Raw genomic sequence first — 23,184 nt, forward strand, 5'->3', positions numbered from 1 at the left:
GTTCAAAACGTGCATTAAGAAATGAAATGCCGCTGTGTGTTGCTCGGAGACGAACAATTCTGCTTTGTCTTTATATTTTCGTTGGCAAAATTGAGCAAAACAGAAAACATTTTGTTTAAAATAACACAATATTAACTTCTTACTTACTGAACTGTTGTATAAGATCAGTATCACATTTGCACTCGCGTGATATTGCACTTAGCCTATTGCTCATGTGATATTGCTTAACTATATGATGTAAATATGAGACAAAAACGCAAACAGGGGTACCTTTGTCCCATATCTTGAATTTTAGGAACATTCTAACTACGTTCTCTGGGCTCCATCACACAGTGAGTTGTTGCCCTGCCTCATATTTGTTAACAATCAGCTGTATGAAATGTCAGATGACCCACATAGGTCTGGGGCGGGGTAAGTGCGTTAAATGCGTTAATAATGTTAACATGCTATTTTTCACCGTAATGAATTAATGCGTTAAATTACCAGCCCTAATATATATATATATATATATATATATATATGTATATATCATAAATAAAAAAAATTCCAATATCTGCAATTGTGCATTGCTACAAAAATGAATTATAAAAAAATGCAGCCAATGTTAATATAATTTTGGTGTAGATACCCTGAGGCTCTCCTTTGAACCAAACCTTATGATGTTTTTTGAGGATTGTTGTCAGGATTCATACTTTAATCAAGATATGCGTCTTCCTCAGTTTAGCTTTGGTTTCAAGTTGAACTATATTAAAAATAGGGCTGTCAAATCGATTAATCATATCTAAAATAAAAGTTTGTGTTTAGATAATAGTGTGTGTACTGTGTATATATATGTGTATATATAAATACACACACATACATGTAAATATTTAAGAAATATATGTAATATACTGTACAGCTCTAATTAAAAACATTAACATTGCAGAATACAGAACTGCCAATTTCTGAATGGGGAAAGGTTTTACAATGTACAAATTAAATACTAATACAGTAAAAAAAAAAAAATGCAAGGTTGGCATTCATAGCTGAAATGACATCTAGCTTAGCCGAAGGCTATTTGGAAATGTATAAACTGTTGTGCTTTTCTTGAGTTGTGCTGTTCCTCCTTATTGTATTGCTCTTGTTTACTATAAAGAGTTATAAGATATAGTTTCGCTTACTTTCTTTTGGGAATCCATTTAACAGTTTTCTTTACTCATTATTGTTCATAGGTGGTACCGGCTGCATTCTAAAACTGGCAAAAAGGAGAAAGAACGAGGGGAGCTTCAGCTGACCGTGCAGTTCACTCGGCACAACCTGACGGCCAGCATGTACGACCTTTCCATGAAGGACAAACCTCGTTCTGCTTTTGACAAGCTCAGAGAACGCATGAGAGCTAAGAAGCGCCGTAGTGAAGAAGATTCCTCTTCCGCTATCGTCCCTGGAGGATACGGAACACTGGAACGCATGCGGGGGCGGCTGCCAAGCGATGGGGGTGGTGAGGAAGACTACGAGGATGATGAAGGTGGGGAGGCCCGCAGGAGTAAGATGAGAAGTTTTTTCCTGCGTGGGAGGTTGAGGAAGTCTTCAGACACGCGTTCAAGCACGTCACTGGGCTCCGAGAGCAGCGAGTCTTCATCGCGTGGCGGCAGCCTTAGCCCGACGGCAGGTATCAGCGTGGTGGTCTCAGATCTGTCCAACTCTCCGAGTAACAGCAGCAACCTGACTGCAGACAACAGTCCAGGTATGCACAACAACATTTGTCTTGTTTTTTTATTTTATGTTCTATGTTCAGTACAAGTTAAACTCAATTGATATAAAAATTTATTTCCACTGCTTTTCTTTAAAAACAAACAAACAAAAAAGCTCATCTGGGTTAAAACAAGCTTACTTGTTTTTACAAGTGAATGGGGTAAATCTATAAATATTAAAATACTTTCTGTTTTTAGAAGTTGAGCCATAAAAAAAACTTATGTTAGAAAAAAATAGCTCATTTACATGTTCATTTTTACCACTTTGCTGTCATGACAACGTAATGTTGTAAATCCTAAAACACTAAACAGTTTTACAGCTCAAATAATACACATATTAAAGTGCCCATAATATGCTTATTTAGGTTCATAATTTTATTTTTGGGGTTTGCTAGAACACATTAACATGATTTAAAGTTCAAGAAACAAATTAAAAACAAATTTAGACTGACCCCTCATTTTCTTTAAAAAAATTAAATAAAATCAAGGGTACAGTGAATATTCAATATTATGTCTCAAGTGCCACTGACTGAGCTTAAATTGTATTGAACCCAGAAAATTCAGCATGAAAGGGGAATTCAGTTTTGATTATTTTTTAATAAATAAACTATTTTTTTTGCTTAATTTTTCATCAAAATGTTATAACTCGACCTTTCGGTGAAACTACATACTTCTCTCTGGTGACATATGCTGGACTCTCCAGTCATTTAGTCTACTTAAACTCCGCCCATTCTTACAAGTTCGAATTCAGATCTGCCTCCATCCAATCAACAACTGATGCACAGAATTAAGTCCACACACTACATTTTTTCTTTTACGATAATTTTTCACTCCGATAAATGTCAAAATATGGAAGAAAATATCTGTTGTTTCTTTTATTACATCACAAATGTAAGAAACCAGTAAAGCTCTTTCTCTTTCAGAACACACAGTGGCTCCCTCACCACAGGTGTCTCCTGTCAGACATGTGATGTACGACATCAGCTTACCAGTGCCTCATTCTCTGACGTCAGAGTACGACACCCCTATTCTGCTTCCTTCAGTGTGCGTGAACGGGAATCCGGTGGAAACATCTCCTCTCACTCACCACCCACCATCACTCATATTACAGCAACCTCAGCCAGAGTTAACCAAACCAATAACTCAAAAGTCAGGTCAACCACAGGCAACCACGCTGCTAGCTAAGCCCCAGAAAACCGACTCAAATCAACCGAAATCCCAAAAGACACAGCTACCCAAGTCCGAGTCAAAGCCAAGGCCCGAGCCCCTGCTCCCAGTCCTTGGGGTGCTTCAGAAGGGCTCCTCTCTCTCCCTACAGAACCTCTCTCACCGTGAAGAAGAAAAGCAGAGCGGCGGCCCTGTGGATGGCCGTCGCTGGTCCTTTGATAAACCTGGAGAGGAAGAAAAAGCCGCCATTGTAGCAGCATTAGAGCAAGCTGGAAGAGTTACAGATGAGGTGGAGATGAAAACAGTGATACCTGCTGGAGAGACAGAGACTCAGAGCAAGAAAAGGAGGGGCCTGTTCTCACATGGGAAAGGTGATTCGGCTGGGAAAGGACCAATCGCAAGCAAAGAGGAAGCAGAACATGCTCAACCACTTGTAGAAGTCAAACATAAAGGATGGTTCAGCTCCAAGGACTCGCACAGTAAACCCAGGTAAACTTATATTTGCCATATTTATGATAGAAATGCTAAATAGAAGCATGTGTGTGTGTGTGTTTGTATTTGTGGTTCAGTAAGAGTGAACATTGTGACATGCAGCCAGAGATCTAGTTTCAGCATCTGCATTGCAGAGGGAGGCGTTGCCTGGAAACCTGAACTCTTGAGTTGTTTCTATTTCTTTCTCTCTCTTCTCCCTCTCTCTTTCACACTTGTTCTTCCTTAATACCAACATTTGATTTCTCCATTTTAATCAGCAAATGCCATTTTTGTATTGCAGACAGATGGATCTAAATATGTGTGGGAGTGTTTGTGTTCGCTATGAATGGGAGGAGTCACTCAGTTTAATTCTGTCATTGACCTAAACCAGTATAACTACATTTTTGTTTCTGTTGTAGGTGTGTATGCCGTCCATTGTTTGGTAAATATTTTCTTTTTTCATGGGTGATGGTAGATCACACTCTGATCTTTTTTTTTTCAGAGCTTTGGTTTGGGTTTTTGTAAAGCAGGGAAACACCTCTTCATGCTGTGTCAACAGATATGTGCACACACATGATCATAAACAGATACAAGACCCTCTAGGATTTTGCATATTCATAAAATCCCTGCGTTAATTGGGAGAGCTTGCAATTATGTCACATCTTCAATTTATCAGCAAAAATGCAAACTAGAGGGGGGAAAAGAAAGCAATATTTGCTAATTAAGATCTGTGAATTCCAGGCGTATCAAATTAATCTCATGTTGAAGTTTCCTGCTGATGTCTTAGGACAAATTCCACAGTGAGCATCATTATGTTGTACTCGCTCTGTAGGGCACTTGAAGTGAGATTATTTAGAAGAGAGCAGCTTTACAGCTCATATCTGTACATGTGGTACATGTGTGAAGACGCCATTGACACTTTATTTTAAGTCCTATTTGTCAAAAAACAGGCGAATACAACTTTTTCTTCCAGTATTGTTCTTTTGTGTCTTGGGTTTTGAAATTCCAAGCAAGACCTCAGCTTTTAAAATGACCCTACTAGGGTTGTGTTGTCATAAACGGCAAAAGTCTTAATTGAAATGACCGTCTTCTGCATACTTCGCTAAGGGCCTTTAGGAAGGGCTCTTGCTTTACATTGGTTTGGAATGACCCTACAAAAAGCACCATATTTTAGCATAGTCTGTCAAAGACGCAAAAATGCCTTTTGCTTGTTGAGATCAAAATGAAATACTTAGACCATGGTTTATGGTAGGATTACACAGCAAAACACAAAAATTCTGCAAATAGCAGTGCTATTTCTGCGATGCAATCATTTGAAAAGAGTCCCTCGAAATCCTGATGGGAGTGAGATAAATGTGTTTACACAAATAGACCTCAAAGAGAATATAATCTATACTGATCAAGTTATTATTCACCCATGTAATGTCCCATAACAGGCTAAATCTTTGACTAATGACCTATTAAATGGACACAGATTAAGCCTTGACCTAACATAAAAACAGTTTTATTTTGACAATCACCATTTAAAATGCAGTTTAGCTCACAACTATTGTTAATCTTTTCCTAAGCAACTGGCTTCTTGCATTTTTTTTGTTAACTCTGCGACATACAGTTCAAATGATTTAATAGAATTGTCATTGAAGTTCAGCTACTGGAACATGTCAAATACCCCAACCAATCACATGCTCTCTTATGTTTACTTCCTTGAAGCGAAAAGTGATTTAGTTTGTGTATGATCTTAACTATATGGGCATAGATGTCGGTTTTTAAAAGTCTTGTTTGCTCGGTCTTTCTTTTTTCTGCCTCTCACCTCTCCCTCTGATATAGTTGGGTGATTGTTATGCCATTTCTACACGTCTCAGAGTAGAGCAAGTCTAGCCAGACACTGTGTTTGAAATACTATCTTGAATCATACTGACTGCCACATTACATGGTACTACTGCATGTTTTTTTCTTTGAAACAGTACACAAAATTTATTAAACTGTAGTATATTGAGGCATTATCATGTGACCTATTATCATGTGCATATGCAGATGTTTGCCATTGCACTGTGGGAATCTGCCTGACCTTGTGTGCTCTGATTTTATTCTGCAAATTTCACCGTAGAATATCATCAATATATAACACACACACACACACACACACACATATATATACATATATATATATATATATATATATATATATATATGAAGCATACTATCCAGAGTGTGTACACTGCTAAATATGATATGAGTATAGTATTTCGAGCACAACAGCACAGTTTTAACACAGTTATTTAGCCTGTTGGCTAAATGACCTCTATTTAGAGTTTTTTTTTTTTTAATTAATTAATTAATTTATTTTGTTGTTGTTTTGTTTAAAGTAGCATTGTGCACAATTAGTACACATGCAGTGCTGTGGGACACTAGTCACTCTTGTCTGAAGGATTTTGTATTTTGGACGGTGAAGGTCATTGGTTATTGCTCTTGGCCATCTATGTTTCTCGCCGTTTTTAAGGGTTTAATGGTGGCCACAGTCATTAATGGTGTGCACTTTATATACCTTCCTTTCACAGCCCACTGGTGTCTCCTCCGTCAGACTCAAGTGCCAGTACAATCTGTCCCATTGTACCCTTGACCTTTAATGACCCTTCACAGAGTATGGCTGACAAAAATGCTAATCCCTTCACTTCTCCCCCACCCCTTTTTGATGCCAATCCATTCCTCCCACACAAACAGCAGAATCCTTTCTTTCAGGAGCTTCATTCTGCTGCTCCTTTAACTCCTGATGTGCCTTCTCTCTTTAGCTCAACCCACTCGCAGCCTGGCGGTAATGCCACCCCAGATTTTCTAAGGACTGGAAACCAAAAAGGACCTTCCCAAATAGATATCTCATTTGATCACTTCGAGGGGCCGACAGAAAAGGATGACTTTGAACATTTTGCTAAGGACATATTGAAGTCAGAGGAGGTGAATGAAACAACGAATGCGGTTACACCCCCTGCTCTCCTTATGAAAACAAATAATCAAGAGCCCTCAGGTGCTTTGGGTGACTTAATGGTGTCGGATACAAATTACCCAACTGATTTAGGACAAACTGCTTCAGCAAGTACTGTAGAGACATCTAAGGAAACTGCTGCTGACACACCTCAAGTTTCAGGAAGGGATGTTAATTATATTTGCTCAAGTTCTAACAAGCCTGACCTCACTGCTCATGTGGCGCATGGCTTCCCAGAATTTGATCTTAATTCATCCGAAATCTCCTTACCCGAAAATTCCAGTTTAGAGTTTTCTGAACTGAATACACTTGCATGCCCTTATCCTGCACTGTCAACCCGCTCCAATAATGAAGACAGTGCTGATGACACAACTCTTGAAGGCCGCCCAAAGAACAAACAAAATGCCAAATCAGATGTCACACGGCCAACAGTATCAGAAGCAGACACTGTTGACCTTCCTCCTAGTATCTCCTTTGAATTTTCAGAGGGGGTGTCTGTGAGTCCTGAAATATCACAGAGGCCTGAAATGCTAGAGTTTGCTAAAGATATTGAGTCTGTGACAGTGCATGAGGATCCTATGCAACTCTGTAGAGACAACAGCTCATGTGACACCCTGGAACAGTCAACTGTGATACCTGATTCCTTAGGTGGAGACCAAGACCACCAGTCTATTGAGCACCGTCTTTCTCCACAGGCTGACATCATTCAAAGTAATATAATACAATCCAATGAAGAATTTTGGAGATCAGATGCCTCACTCATTCAAAATGTGGCGGTAAGTGGAAAGTCCCTAGTTGAAGCCACTGAGTATTCAGTATTCCATGTTCAATCAGAACAGAGTTCTCTAGTATCACCTGCTTTGCCAGTGAAGAACGGAAGGAAAACGTATGTAGTTATGGACACCATGCTTCAGAATGAATCAGGAAATGGTCTCTTAGAGGGTGTCAGTAGTAAAGATATCTGTTCCGAAATCGGAGACTTTGTTCCTGAGAACCTAATTGACGGCCCTTCCTTTCCAGTACTCTCAAAATCCATGTCTAATGACATGCAGGAAGACAAAGAGAAAGTCAGTGAATTGCAAACCTGTCCATTTACGAAAGATTACCTGGTAAGGCAACTTAGCACCATTAGTGAAGAGGAAGAAATAATGCATTCTAATAGACCAACAGTTCCTGTAGGACATCTCCATCCCACCACTGGAATTAGAACAGGGACAGGGGAGGATGCATCAGATCCAAACTCGGTGCTCTCACCTGGTAGAGTGCTTCTCCACAGCCTGTACAAGAGTGCAGATTCAGACCAGTATCTTGCTTGTGTATCTCAACAGGATTTCCCAGTTTCTCCTAGCTTAGAGCTCACAAAGGAAGTGAAACCAAGACATGATCTGTCTGAGGAAGACACTTCAAAATTTGAATCCTTGCCAAACCATATCCCTAATGTTGTGTCACAAGATGACATATCTGTAAAAGGCGTACCAGAAATGGGTTGTAGGCAAGATCAGGTCATAGCAGAAAACATTATTTCTTCTCCAGAAGCCTTGCCAAAACAAGAATCTCCACTGAATGTTCTACCAAATAATTGCTTATTGGACCTCCTCCCAGAAACTCACACCTTTACACCAAAACCAGCCTCCTCACACAATACTTCATCTGAGAACACGATAAAGTCAGATTTTGACGAAGCAGTGCTACAGTGCAACCCTTCAGGGGAAATTGTTGAGAAATATGACTTTCCCAAAGATATGTCGCCAATTGTTGTTACCTCAGAAATGATAGCAGAACTTGAGGCTCAGCTTGCGCCATTAGATACAGACACATGTCTGGTAGATGAGTGTAAAACCTGCCCAAATGATGGATCCTTTAATTTAGAATCTTTTGGGAATGAATCAGAGGACAACTTTCATTTAGTCCAGTTGACTGATTCTAATGTATTTGTATCTAATTGTTCATCAGGACAAACCTCCGGTATCACTCAGGACTTTGTCGTAACTGATTCTGACCTGAAAAACATCTTTGTACCCCAGCCAACTGAAACGCACCTTCTTTGTACTAGCAAAGGTCCTGTTGCAAACCCTGAATCTGCAGAAACTCACAATGACCTGGAACCAAATCCTAAACCAGCAGAGAGTCTAGACGTAAATACTGATTTGTGGACAACTCCAGCTGTTCAACATTCTGTGACACCTGTCTCATTTCCAGTGCACTGGCCCCCTTTACCCCAGCCATCAGCCCCTTCACCCTTCGACCAGCCAACAGTGGCTTCAAGGCATGATCATAATCTTAACTTTACATCTTCTTTGTTCGACCTTTCACCTGTAGCTTCCTCAACACCACATGTAGCAGTAGACACTAATACTCTGCCCCAGCTATTCCCCTTCCCCACAATTCCCCCTACCACAGTGGAGTCATTGCCACATCCAGAACCTGCTGCTCCTCTTCCTACTATGCAGCCTGTGAATTCTACAGCATACAATCCTTTTCTCCAGGATAAAACACAGACATCTGATCATCAGAGCAGGTGAGGTCTCAATTAGCTTGGTTGTAGTTGTCATGAGAGACCGAGGTTGATTCCTCAAGGTCTTGATCTTGCAGTGATCAAGAACTTTTTTTAAATTCCTTGGGCTCACCAGTCACTTTCATTCTACTTTGCAATTGTCTTCAGTGATGTTTAAAGGTAAAATCTGTAATTACTGAAACTGAAAATTTCTACTCGGAAATGGAAATTTTGGCCAATGCTGATAACGATTATTTATATTTTGCTTAAATATATTGCACAGATACCATTAAAATGTACCATTTATTGGGTGATAGAGATAAGACCACCAATATATGGTCCATCCATGCTAGAAATTATTTTGGTGCTGGACTACGTATGGGCTACAGCATCATAAACTGAGGTTCTACATGCATCTACCATTGATATCTTGCCAGTTTCAGTAACTACAGAGTTCCTATTTCTGCAAATGTGGTGTGAGGTATGTTTCTTGTGAAAATGGTGTTATGGGGTTGGGCAAGGTGTCTTTTGGGATGTCTTATTATATGCAGCCATCAATGCGCTTCACTTTCTCGGGTTGCAGGGTGACTCTTCCCCTTCATCCACATATTCTCTCTTGTGTTAATTTGTTTGTGGTAGCAGCATGTCTCCTGATTTCTCCATGGACAGTCACACATAGGCTCACACTCTCTTGTGGATCCTACAGTAGAGATGGGGGAGCCTCGCTTCAATTAGCAGGTGTTAACCTAGTGAGCTGTGAGTGTGCGTTGTTCAGTCCACAGGAAGCTTGCCTAAGTACATTTTTAGTTTCTATGATTTCAGGGGCTTGGTTGTTTCTTTCATATTTTTTGACTCAATTACCCTTAATGCATCTGGGGCTGTAGGATGGTCACTGAAGATAGCATTTATTGTGTTCTTGAGATCTCTTTTCTCTCAGAACTTTTCATGAAAACATCTTAATTGGTGTGCTGCTGTGAATAAATTCATTAACTCTTTATATTAAGCTGTCACCATTGTTTTTAGCACTCTTCCCCATCTAATCTTGACACGTCATTGTCTTTTAGTCCACACCCAGTGAAGCCATTGACACCTCCTGACGAGAAAAGGTCAGAGGGTCGCTCAGTACTAGAGAAGCTTAAATCCACCATCCACTCAGGACGAACAGGCCAGGATGCTGACAAGAAGGTACTGCATGAGTATAAAGCAGTCCACTTTGTAGATAAATCTGAGTAAACAGATCGCATTTAATTAATTGACACTGATGAACCTAAAAACATTTAGTCAGCTTTCACTTGTCATGCACTTGATCTCCTTATTGGCTTCTAAATACAGTGCGATTACAACTGTTTTCCTACTCTGATCATTATTAAAAATAATATTATTGTAATATTTATCTAAAAAATATTAGATATAATTTCCCCACATTTACACTACAGTTCAAAAATTTGGGGGCAGCTTTTTAAAATATTTTTGTAAGATGTCTCATATGCTTACCAAAGCTGCTTTTATTTGATAAAAAAAAAGAAAAAAAAAAAGAGTAAAAACAGTAGTAATTAGAAATAGGGTTTACTTTTTTAAATGACTGTTTTCTATTTTAATACATTTTAAAATGTAATTTAATACTGTGATGGCAAAGCTGAATTTTCAGCTTCATTACTCCAGTCTTCAGTGTCACATGATCCTTCAGAAATCATTCTAATATGCTGATTCGGTGCATTTCTTATCAATGTTGAAAACAGTTGTGCTGATTAATATATTTGTAGAAACCGTGATATTTTTGTAGAAATGTATTATGCTCAGACATGATATTTTTTACTTGAATATTTAGATGAAAGCTTAGTAAATTAATTAGCTAAAATTAACATGTTTAAATATTAATCAAATTAAATGTGCACCTACTGATTCAGTTACTACTACTAGTACTACTTACAATAATTCTTTCATTAACATGATCACAAATCAAATATAATCCAGAAGTGACTTTTTTTTTTTATCAACTTCAAAATATTTAGTGTAATGTAAATCTTTTCTTGTCTTTCTTGTTTTAGCCGCTAGTGGAGGGAGGAGGCTCGTACTATCACCTGAACCACAGCGAGCTGGTGAATTTGCTGATCCAGCGGGATACTGAGCTCAGGCAGGAGCGGGAGGAGTACGAGAAGCGAGGGGCACTGCTGGAGAAGCGCGAGACCGAGCTAAAGAAGATGAAGTTTCTGATCAAAGATCTAGAGGATTACATCGACACGCTTCTTGTACGCATCATGGAGCAGACCCCCACGCTGCTGCAGGTCCGCCCCAAGATGAAATGATACAACAAACGCCTTCACTATCCTTCAACAAATCCTAGGTGGATGTCACAACCCTGCACTGCTACAGCAACCATATAAATGTAGAGAGCTATCTGGCGCTAGGTGATGGGTCTGGAGGAGAGGGTATAGATTTGGTGTTCTTAACTGTGTCCAAAAATACCCGGGCCTCTACTGGGGTCCGTATGCACTGCAGGTTTGCATTGATGGTTAAAGGTTGGCACTCTGCTGCTAAACTTTAAAGCTGGTAAGATCCATTTTGACATGTGTCAGCTGTTATTCACTCACTAGACATGTCACAAGCCAGTCCAGCTATGTACCAAAACCACCTGTCAATCGAAAGGAAGGCATGACTGTGACATGCCAGTCTTCTAGTGCTAGTGTGAATGGTTTTTAATGCACGAAGAAAAACATCGATTTATCTTTTGTTTGTTCTATCACGTTTTAACATGTAATGTTCAGCTGCTGGAACAGAGAACAAAAGAACGATTTTGAGATCACTTGAAAGTGTGCGAGATGGAGCTTGAGTCGTAGAAAGCAGGAAAGAGGACAGAATCAGCCAGTTTCGAATCGGCTTGTGCCTCCCTACATGTCTTCCGCACTTTACTTAAGAGCTTAAGGGTAGAGGCTCACACCAACTGACCTTCTAGCTTCGGTTTGTAGGTCAGTGTCCTTCCTCTCCCTTCCTTTGCTTGAGCCAATGCACGTACATCGCTGCCAGTGCTTTCAGGTGTAATGAATGGGATATATACTGTATTCATTGCATATATGCCACTCTGACAAAATGCCAAATGCTGCCTTATCATACAGTATTTTCTCCATTCTGTTCTCGCTGAACTCCCCACTTTTAATTAGATTGCACATTATATTACAAAACTAATGGCGGAGGAGTGTTTCAAGTTAAACTTTCCCAAGACTGTTAGGTATCGAAATGAACAAATGGATCTGAATAGAGAACGAGAGCCATGAAAACAGCAAATGCCAGAATTGATTTGCTCTAAATTAACGTTACAGTATTCTCAATACCGCAACGGCTCTGTTAATGTTACTGCAATGTAATTCTGGTGTTTCTATGATGTCGCCACAATCAGTGTTGCCACTGTCTGTGTACAATGTAGCACTATATGTAGATGTGTGATAGAGGCGTAGGCCGCAGCACTTTTAGACCTCACACCGAGGCATTTACAACCGTTCTTTCTCAACAGCTTAGGAAGTGCACGTAGTCAAACACACGTTCACTGCACAGACTGATCATCCTCTAAACACAGGATATTCATGTTGTTTCAGTGCTAGTCCCTGCTAGAAAGCTCAAGATCTATCAATAACATATTGCTGTGAGTAGAAGCACTTAAGGACTCGTGTGCACTGAAGGTTTGTCTATCAGACATTTGTAGGTGGATTAATGAATGTTCATTGATTAAGGCTTAACGTAAAAGTTTACAGTTTTTCAAGAACGTTACATTTTAATCGTGCAAATATCTATTTTTTTATTATTATATTTTGCTTTGTGGCCAGGTCTTTTGTCACCTTTTCTTTTGGGTGGTCTGAAGGTCTGTACAATCCGTTCATTTTTCGTCTCTCATTTCCTTTAAATGCTGTTTGTGTACATCGTGATTTCTTAAGGTCAGTAGTAATAGAAAGCAATAGATGTGAAGGCCAGGCTTTTGCAGAATTTAAGAGATTCATACTTTTCTAGGTCTAAACAGATGGAATGTAATATGAAATATTTGTTTAGGATGCCACTGTGTTGAACAGCAGTTTATATAAATATTAACCAACACACACACAGCCTGCAGCCTAGTAAGAAGATGTGTTCAAGTGCCCTTGGCTGAATGTTATCATGAGATGTCATGAGATGTGTGTGTAGAAGAAGATTTGTATGCTTTTAATGGTGAAGATGATAATCAAAGCTACATTTTTATGTAGTACGAACTCTGGAACTTGCAAATAAAAACTTGTGTTTACTAAACTACATTTCATTTTATTTTTAGAGGTCTGGAATGTCTTTCTCTTTTTCTTTTAAGGTCATTTAAAACCTAAATATTTTTTTAAAGAATTGCAAAGGGTTTATTTTAAAGTTGAAGGAATGCATCAGTAAGCAGCTTGATGCCTGAATCCTCATTCTCAAGACTATAATAGGCTCAATTTTTCCTTCTTTGGTGTAAATTTCAGTGGATTCCTGTCACAGTCAAGATAAGAATGGCTTAAATTAACCTCACGTATCAAGTAGCATTTAAGCACTGAACATTATGAGTATGTTCAGTGGAACCATTTGTTTTAGATGCAAAATATTTGAAGTGCTTCCCTGAGGTGCTGTTTGATTGGATGTTCAGGGTGTAGTTACATGAGTGTCCACTGGAGGTTGTGAAGTATTCTATTTATCAAATGCCTCATCTGAGAGGTGTTCAATTGACTTTTGGCGTGCTCTTAAGCATCTCTGCTAAGAAAAGGTCTCTGTTGATGAAATAAACTTTTCACTTTGGGATGCATCTCTGACTGTCCTTATTTGACGTGAAGACAAAGCTCTCATGGGTCTCAAAATTAAACCACTATTTCAACACTAGTATATGGAGCACTAAATGTAATTGTTTTAGTTTTAAATGTAATTCAAACTAAACCCAAATGACATTTGCCTCAGTAATTAGATTACATATTTAGCTTTCAGTCACACCATTAGTCAAACAAATATGCTAAAAAGATTTAGATTTGCTCGCACTGAATTAGGTCCTGATATTTTTAGAGGATACTGATAGGAGAACATAATTTTCAACAAAATTAATACTGCACAGCATGTAGACAAGCTATTTGAGGAATGACTATCTTGGGTAAATACATTATAGATACAAATTGTATCCATTCTATGATCAAATCACACACCCTGTACAGTAACAAGGTCATAATGACTAAACTGAACCAATTTATTCCCTAATTTATTAATGAAAGAAAAACAACGATTCACTGACGTTCATGGCAAATTTTTAAACTAAACGTAATTCAGCACACATATCCTTTGACCTGTTAGAAAACAACATTACCCAAAATGCATCGATACGGATGACTCGACCACACTGAGGGACCTCTACGCAACTTTCAGATCTCAGTAAAACTGCCTTACTGACTGCACTGTGCATCTGGGAAACACCTGCCATGCCTGAATCGACTGAGTACCCTCCGTTTAGACTCGGCGAGTCTCGGTTTGATCAGGTAAACAACAGCCGGACACAGAATGTGAGACTTGCGTTTTTGCATCTGGTTGATTTCTTAAGGCTCACTGCAGACGGGTTTGGAGGAAGAGTGTTTCAACTGAATTGTTTGAGAAGAAATCGCCTTTTGCAGCTCAAAAGAGCTGTTTATTTTCCTCGCTAAAACCAAATCAAAACCAAACAGTTCACTGCAGTGTTTGTTTCTTCCGCCCTCACTCCTTGTTTAAGTCGCATGAACAGTGACCTCTGTTGGTGATATCATTTTTGGAAAATGAGATAAGGATTAATGTTGTTGCTTAGAATACGTCAAACACATTTTTAGATTATCGGCAGAAATACAGTAGTATAGCCTCAAATAGTGGGTCAGCATTTTAAATGAATATGTGTTCGAATTGTCCCAAAACGTCAATTTATATATATATATATATATATATATATAGTTAACACCACTATTTAAAGAGAGAACAGTAAGGGAGAGGCCTGCCTGACAATCATGATGGCTACCGCTGAACCATTCTATCTTGTATGAGTAATGAGGATTTTATTAATGTGTTAAAGGTCAGTAATAAAGTCATAATGTCATATGAGAGTCTATAATCCTGATCATTAAACCAAACATGACATGAAATGTACTTCTGTGGCCTGATCCAGTCTATTCAAATGTCAAAATTACAGTCTTAGTGTGACTCCATTATTGGATCAAGGGTTCATTTTCTTCTGAAATCATCTCCTTCATTTTCTTTGTGTTGGCACACGTTTCTCCTTTTCCTTTCAGGTTTTGTGCCCTTTGGTACTCCAGTGGTAGGTCATTGTGAAAAGATATTCAACATTTCCTTCTTTTCCAGGCCACCAAATGTAAAGTTTAAAACACTTCTTGTAAATTACTCCTCCATTTATAGGTTGTGGGCCTCCTTTTACCCAATCAGACATTTGCTTCCACCATCTTCTGGCAGGTATGTGCTTTTCTGGTCTTTACAGATAAAATATCAGTCTAAGCTCTGTTTACTATGAACTCAGTCTCACTGTCTTTCTCACAGTGGCTGAACCAGAGCCACAACGCCTGTGTCAACTACTGCAACCGTAATGCGACTAAGGTGTGGTGTATTAGCAATGTAATTTTGACCAGTACATATGTTGATGGCATGGCATATTTTATGTTCACATATAATGTAAAATTATCATTAAAAGGTAATGAAAAAGAAAAATAGAGCCTTGCAGGGATGATGCATTTTTGTAGGCCAACACAGAAGTTAACATCACCCTGATTCCCTCGACAAAAACCCAAGAGAATTTTTCCACTAGCTTTTACATTTTGCAGAAAATATGCTCTGATCAACAAAAGATTATTTAATGTTGACTAATACTTTTAAAAAAATAAGACCTTATTGTGAAGTGCATGCATTATAATGAATAAGAGTGCACTTATAATGCATTATATATACAGGCATCATAGAAAGTGTTACTAAATATGTCATATGAATTAATTTTATTAATTTTTTTTTTTTTTATGTTTTCAGCCCACGCCAATGTCAAAGTTTTTCCAGGGTTACCTTGGTGCAGTCAGCAGTGCCGTTACTATTGCGGTGAGTTCACATGCATACACAAAACTGTATTATGTAATTTGATGTGTAGAAAGAATTCTCTTTTAATCATTACATTTTGAATTGCCATTTAACCCTAACAGAGAAAAATATTATTCATGACTTTTCTAGTATTCTATGAATTTAAATTTAATAAGCGAACTGATGGAGGCTGATAGCATCAAATGAGAGCCCTTTGCTGTATTTCACATTGCTGAATTGCATATCCTTCTAGTCACGCCCCCTGTGTCCTCTAGAGCCAATTAGCTGCCCTGCTGGGTGGCAGTTTGATGCCCAGGGGCATGACAAGCAGAACCATGGTGACGACAACTACAAATGGCCCCATGCCTGCGAGAAATATGGGAGGGGGGCACTAATTAAAACTACAATCCCTCTGAAGACCCCTGCAGGGAAGGGAAGGGATGTGAATGGGTTTGCTTCTCAGATGTTTGTTAGACGGGCCTTTAACTGGAGCTCATAGAGATGACCAGAAGCTCACAAGGCAAGACGAGAAACAACTTAGCATAGCCTGTCATGACCTGTCATGAAGCCCCACTGGGAGTTACGTGTTTTTAAGGTCACTATGAAAACAAATGTGTATTGTCACCATTACGTTTTTGACTTCATGTGTTATATATGGGCTATAAAACAACTATTATTGACATCAAACTTTTGAAAAGTATGTGTATAAATGTTTATTTAAAAACATTTTATTTTATTTTAAATAAATAGTGAAATTAATGTAATTGAATGTGTGCACAGGTGGGGCTGAATCTTCTTATTAAAAGAGCTGAGCATTTCAGTCCAGCTACAAGAATCCTGGTCCAAAGGTTCATCCCGTTCCCTGCCGTTGGTATGTGCATGTGTGCAAGAGCATGTTTATGTATGTGTTGATTTTCTGGCATGCACTACTTAATCTGTCCCAATCAAGCATCCTGTCATGCGGTCTTGCTAAATTGCTGATTATTAAAGCATAAAACGATCGAGTAATGCACGATATTAATTAATGCATGCAGCTCACGTCTTTGCATTTGTAATGACACTCAATTTCTAAATGAGCATTTATTCAGACTTTCATTAAACCACAAGCGTTTGTTTATTGTTGTGTATTAACGTGTTGTGTTTTGACTGATCCTGTTGTCAGAGGGGGCTGCTGCTGAAATGTTATCTCAGTGTTCCCTTAGCGTTCTGAAGCTCAAACAGGTCCAGAGGGGCTGAGGGAGACTGTCCCACAGTGCCTTGGGGATGCTTGGCTGTAATTAAATTGTTTTCGTCCCCCACCCCTTTAATTAAATCAGCAGGTTCCCCCTCACCTCTCTGGGCTGGGGTAACGGGACCTTGTTAGCTCTCGGCTGCCACTCTCTAATTGGTTAATTAGGCCTAAAGTGCTCTCTGTGTTAGCACTGAGTTCCCTGTCTCCAAGCCACCATGTTGTTGTTGTTGTTTTAGTGTTTAGTTATGAAAGGCAATTAAATGCAGCTAATGAAACGCAGTTGAGACAAAAGTGTTTGAAATTTTCCTTGAAATATTTTGGATTAGCATTTATATACATTTTAAGTAAAATTCAAATTTATCTTTTTTTTTTTTTTAGCTCAAAAGGACATCTTGAATTTAGAACCTTTATAAAGATATTTTAAGATGGTTTTTGCCTCTATAGGTGACATAAAGCAGGACCTCCTTCATATAAAATTCAGTATGCGTTTGTTTATGTTTCTTTGTTCTTCATTTTTGATTCTGTGTGTGTGTTTAATTGGCCTGGGTCTGAACCCCTCAGAGGTGAATAGCTGTTTACTCAGCCAATTAACTCAGCCCCACAACACTGCAGCACTGAACACTGATAACTCACAACACAAGGCCTGTAAATTAAAAATGCTTCAGGCTCTCTTTATTTCTCTCTTTCTTTCTCTCTCCCTCACACACACCCACACCAATCTCACCACATGCCACAAATGATAATGCCAGGAAGTAAATCATTATTCTAATCATTTTTCCGCTTGTAATTCATGTGTGCACTTTGACATGACTATATGAAACTATTTGTTTTATATCCAGTTAACCCCTCTTAGCACCGACATTCCAGATCAAGAATGTTTTCCAGTGTTGATTGCTTTTATTTTAATATTCACAGGTGGTGACTCTGACAGATTATTACTATTTTATTGTGTTCGTTCTGTAGTATTTTTATTATATATAGCATGGGAGATTGCGGTAAGATGTGTCACCCACCATCTAGCAAACTGTCTATAAAATTTGTGATGTGACCACATATTTAGAAGTGATACACATTTTTAATGTTAAAAACTGTTTCCATGTCAAGGTATAATATGTTAAAAAATGTCTATATAATTATGTATGTATGTATGTATTGATGTGTGTGTGTGTGTGTGTGTGTGAGAGAGAGAGAGATTGTAATCTGCTTGCAAAGACTAACAAGAGTCCAATTCTCGTGATTCTCTCTCACTGGATCCAAATAAGGAAAAGTTGGGCATCAGATGGAATTCTTTTTGTGATCGTCCTGTTTTCTAACTGCAGCTCTCCCTTCATTTAGCAAGTGCCAACGTGTGTAATGTTTTGCTGATGCGCCACACTGAGCTGTCAGAGGGCATCAGCGTACTGGACGACAAAGGCAATGTGGTGGGCACCTCAAAGCTGGCTGCCAGGCATGTGAGTATGGATCCATTTCCACGTGTAAGGTGAAAGGTTACTGTCAGCTTTTGTGCAGTCCTATTGTGAGGTCTGGACTGATAAATGTCTTTTTGTTCAGGCTCTGATGGAGACATCCCTGACACGTGTCGTGCTGCCCATGCCTGTTCTCTTGCTGCCACCTTTAATAATGGCCATGCTGGAGAGGTCAGAGGAGTTCTGTGAATTTGACATTTCAGACTTGAGTTATTTTTACAGCACCATCACACAGTTTACCGCAGAAATTACACACCCATATGCACCATCTGTCCTGGTATATTAGTATTTCAGTTTGATGTGATCACAACTTTTTGTATGTGTTTAAAGGAACAGTTCACCCAAAAATGAAAATTGTCATCATTTACATAACCATAAATTATACCAACTTCTTACAATTTTACTTCTTACATAGACAACAAAAGGAGATATTTGGCTGTCAACTTCAAAATATGGTATATAGTCGTCCATACAATATGCTATATTCAATGTTCTTAAGTTGTCTAATTTTAAACTGTTAGCGTTTCACTGTACGGCCTGCGGTACACTGCATGTTTTAGGCGTTTTAGGCTAATTTTACAGGAATGCTAAGGTGTTAATATGCTTAGAATAAAATGTGGCAGACCATGCCTGGTTATAAAACCCTTAGTTATGAGATCTATCAGTGAATCATAGCTTAAATTTCAGCCTTTTCCTTACAGAAATCGTAGGACTACAAAAGACTTAAAATAAAGTGCACAAGTCGCATGGACTAAGGTCAACATTGTTCTAAATATGGTACAGTTCAAAAGGGTCAGTAAGATTTTTTTCTTTGAAAGAAATTAATACTTTTATTCAGCAAGGAAGCATTAAATTGATCAAAAGTGGCAGTAAAGACATTTGACAAAGAATTTGATCATTTCTGAACGATCATATGACACTAAAAACTGGAGTTATGGCTGCTGAAAATTCAGCTATGCAATCACAGGTCTAAATGTCATTTTATAATATATTAAAATATATGTATATATTATATCACAATATTACTACTTTTACTGTATTTTTTATCACATTTTTGATCAGTAGCCTTCATTCAAAAACATTAATTAATCTTACTAACCCCAAAATGTTTGCACGGTTTCCTTTTGTGGTTCACTGAGGAAAAGAAATGATACACATTTAATATGATGACAAAATTGATTTAAAATCTGTCTAGCCATCCTATGTGGCATTGGAGTCCAAAAGTCCACCTTAAAACCTGATTTTCTTGCATTTAAGCATTTAAACTTTAGTTGTTTTTTTTTACTTTTCACTCAAATTATGCTGATAATATAATTCCTTTTATATCAAATTATAAAATGCAAAATGCACATTTCTGTTGATCGACTCTTCACCAGAATTCAATGGGTTTTATGACCTCCTCAAATTCTTCCTGCTCTGATTCGCAGGTGTGTGTGCGGCTATGTGCGTGTGTGTAGGTGTGTCTGTGTGTGAGCGGCAGTAAATGGTGAGTTGTCCTCTGCTATGCTGCCTGTCAGCTCACCCTCACTGGCTCTCAATGGAGCAAGAACAGGGCTGCAGGAGGGTCACTGCTTTGAGGGTGGGGCTGAGGGCCAGGGCTATCCTTGATTAATTAGAGCGCTGAGAGGAGTCTGTGTGATATATGTGTGGTGCTTAAACCTTTCAACTATCACTCTAGCTGTGTCCGAAAACGAAGACAGCTGCTTTGCTAAACAGTCAGTGACGGTGTTTTTGCATTAAAGTAGGAAAAATGGTTTCAGTCTGGCTTGCAAGACACAACAGTGTCACATGAAATGATCTAGAGGAAATTTTAAATACATGTAATTAAAAAAAAATAATTTAAGCTTTAAACATAACCAAGCAAATAAATGTAACTACGGTGCTTATTTGCCAATAGAAATTTAACAACATTAAAAAAATACAAATAATAAAAAAATTGACATTTATGAACTTAATTGCTTCTTTCAGATGTTATTCTTATAGGGATTAACTACCAATAAGTCTTGTAGTGATTTGCACTGTATCAAGATTTTTAAAATGTATTTTTTTGGAGTATAAAAAAATTGGAAACACTTTACTTGAAGTATTTATATATAGTGCATTATAAAAGTATGTTAATGCATTAATTATGACTTCAAATGTACCTTATAATGCATTGTATGATCTCATGAATAATTGTAAATATAATATTATAATACATTATAATACTTATCAATTCATTGGTGCATCTTTAGAAATTTTAATGCATTAAAGTACATGACAAACTACCAATTTCAGATGTAACAAGGAATCTGCAAATATTATAATGCATTTTAACTTACAATTAATTATCAAAATATATAATGAATTACAATATGAATACCTTTAAAATGCATTATACATACAGGCTTCAAGTAAAGTGTTACCAAAAATTATTTGATTAATTCTATTTTTACATTTAGATTACCTTTGCCATCTAATGCCCCCTTAAGGTTAATCTTCATAAACGCTAATAATTTAATAACACTCTTAAATGTAATCTTTAGCCAATCTCAAGATGAATATCTTTTTTTTTTTTGTAAGCTAAATGTATATGTAGCATTTTAAATGGATTTTAGTTTTTAGTGTTTATTTAATTTTTTAATAGAATTGTAATATCTGGCACTTACTGGTTATTGGTCGTAACATGAAAATAAATATTGTGCATCCCTATAATATGATACGTTTCATTTAAAGGCAGCACTGTTGTTTACTATATGTCACTTCAGTTCAGCTTTGACCTCTTCACGGGAGAGTGACGGATGAGTGTGGTGATTTATTTAGAGCAGTTGATGGACATGATAAAAGCTCTTTAACATACTTTGATCCTTTCCCCCGTTCCGTTTCTCTCCCAAACATACACAGAGAGAGAGAGAGTTTCTGGTAGCCAATTAAAGCTCATCATGCGTATGTGTTGATGAAGTTATCATTAGGCAGTCGCTGCCTTCATTAAAGCAGGACTGCTCTGGAGGACTCCTGCAGAGCACGCTATCCCACAAACCCCCACACGCACTGAGGCCAGGGAGGGAGGGGAGGTGTCAGAGAGCAATCACATACAGCAGTTTGAAAGTGTCAGCGAGCGCCTTTAATAACAAAAATGGCGGGAATGCTCCCGCTTTTGGTGCTTTCTACCAATAATGCACCAATAATGTATTTTGTGGGTGTTTATACGTTAGGCTCCCTCTGCTGCAGAAGCACTCTCGTCTCGGGCTGCCTGTTCACAGCATGGTGTGTCTCTGCGCGTTCGGCCTAGCGCTGCCTGTTGCCATCAGCCTGTTCCCCCAAAACAGTCAGGTGAGCACACGCACACGCCTCCCTCCATCCGCTCGCACTCTCCCTCTCACTTTCTCTCCGTCCCTTCTCTTTGTCTGCCATGAAGACGGTTATGGTTTAAAATGGTGTTTATTAAGCTGTTCATCCATATGGTTACTGAACTGCAGACATATGTGCTGCCAACTACTTCTATTCCTCTCCCACCCCTCCCCTCCTCCTCTCCTCTCACTCTCTCGCTCCCTCTTTACACTTTTCCAAGGGTTCCAGACGAACGCTCCCTAAAAACTCCACTCCTGTCCCCCCCACCCTTTCACACCTCACAGGATGTCTGTTTCAGATTCTGCCTCACACACTCATTGCCATCTGTTTCTGAGCAAAATATTGCAAGTTTTGGCCCTGGTTTGGATATTTACCAGTGCTCGCTGCTTCATTTGAGCTTTTTATGATGGCTGAAGTGTCAGTTTTGACTGTGAAAAATGCTCGAGGCTGGAAAGACATGGCACACTTTATGGACCTGTGTGTTTTTCTATCTGGTTGTCACGGGAACAGATCACAGTGAGCAGTAGTGAGGAGAGACATGACATGAAGCCGCATGTAGAATCATTAACCGTGCAGGACTGCCATACACAGTTGCACAACATGCACATGACTGCATTAATGAGGGTAAGATTAGTGCTTATACCTTCCTTTTGTCAGCTTTTGCTTTAATTTCAAAATCAAGAGAAAAATATTTTTTAATTCTTTAATTTATATGAGAATGAGAGTTCCTGTGAGCACAAAACTATCCTATAAAGGCAAAACAATTGGACAGTATGGACTAAAATCAGGTCTATGAAACTGATCTGTCCTGTGACAGACGGGTCTGGCTTAACTATTCTCATATTCAGAGAAAACATAAATTTTTAATAAAAATGTAATTGAAAATTCTTTCTTTGTTCCATTGTTGGTATAATTACTTGTAGTACATGCACTGCTCACTGTAATACACTTGTAATGGCAGTCATATATTCAGTAATTTGTTATAAGATCAATGTTTCCACTGCAACTGATTCAGTATGCAACAAAAAAAAAATCTTGTCTGAGTGTGTGTGTGTGTGTGTGTGTGTGTGTGTGCAAACATTTTAAAAGGGTAAATTCTTTTTCGTAGGTTAAAAAAAGTTACTGAAGTTTTTGTGATATCTTCTTTTGGGGAACAATTAGGTGTGAACTGCTTGCTCTGAAACATCTTTATTAATTATGGACATTTTTGATCATGTTTTGCTTGAAAATGAGATGAAGGAACACTA

At 38.3% G+C, this 23,184-nt stretch overlaps 2 protein-coding genes across 2 annotated transcripts; both read left to right on the top strand.

Annotated features, from left to right (window-relative positions):
- Positions 1-1,211: 1,211 nt before the first annotated feature.
- On the top strand, positions 1,212-13,114 carry LOC107718445 (uncharacterized; the record flags this gene model as incomplete). The annotated part of the gene is made up of 5 exons (XM_016525516.1): positions 1,212-1,723; positions 2,654-3,386; positions 5,927-8,866; positions 9,907-10,027; positions 10,891-13,114. Coding segments are annotated over 5 exons (4,564 nt in total), but the record flags the coding sequence as incomplete, so codon positions are not given.
- Positions 11,254-22,769, top strand: LOC107718446 (sideroflexin-5-like). The gene is made up of 10 exons (XM_016525517.1): positions 11,254-11,271; positions 15,030-15,149; positions 15,248-15,301; positions 15,386-15,442; positions 15,866-15,931; positions 16,691-16,781; positions 18,477-18,592; positions 18,693-18,778; positions 21,802-21,919; positions 22,755-22,769. Exons 1-10 carry the CDS (start codon positions 11,254-11,256, stop codon positions 22,767-22,769), a joined length of 741 nt encoding a protein of 246 aa, XP_016381003.1.
- Positions 22,770-23,184: the final 415 nt, after the last annotated feature.

Source organism: Sinocyclocheilus rhinocerous, unplaced genomic scaffold (assembly GCF_001515625.1).
Source record: "Sinocyclocheilus rhinocerous isolate Xijiao unplaced genomic scaffold, SAMN03320098_v1.1 scaffold5931, whole genome shotgun sequence".
In the NCBI taxonomy this organism is placed as follows: Eukaryota; Metazoa; Chordata; class Actinopteri; order Cypriniformes; family Cyprinidae; genus Sinocyclocheilus; species Sinocyclocheilus rhinocerous.

What these genes read in the sequence shown, in the direction of transcription:
- LOC107718446 (XM_016525517.1), top strand. An exon ending in TGCCCTTTGGTACTCCAGTG is followed by an intron (nt 15,150 to 15,247) that starts GTAGGTCATTGT and finishes CTCCATTTATAG; the next exon opens with GTTGTGGGCCTCCTTTTACC. An exon ending in ATAATGGCCATGCTGGAGAG is followed by an intron (nt 18,779 to 21,801) that starts GTCAGAGGAGTT and finishes TTTATACGTTAG; the next exon opens with GCTCCCTCTGCTGCAGAAGC.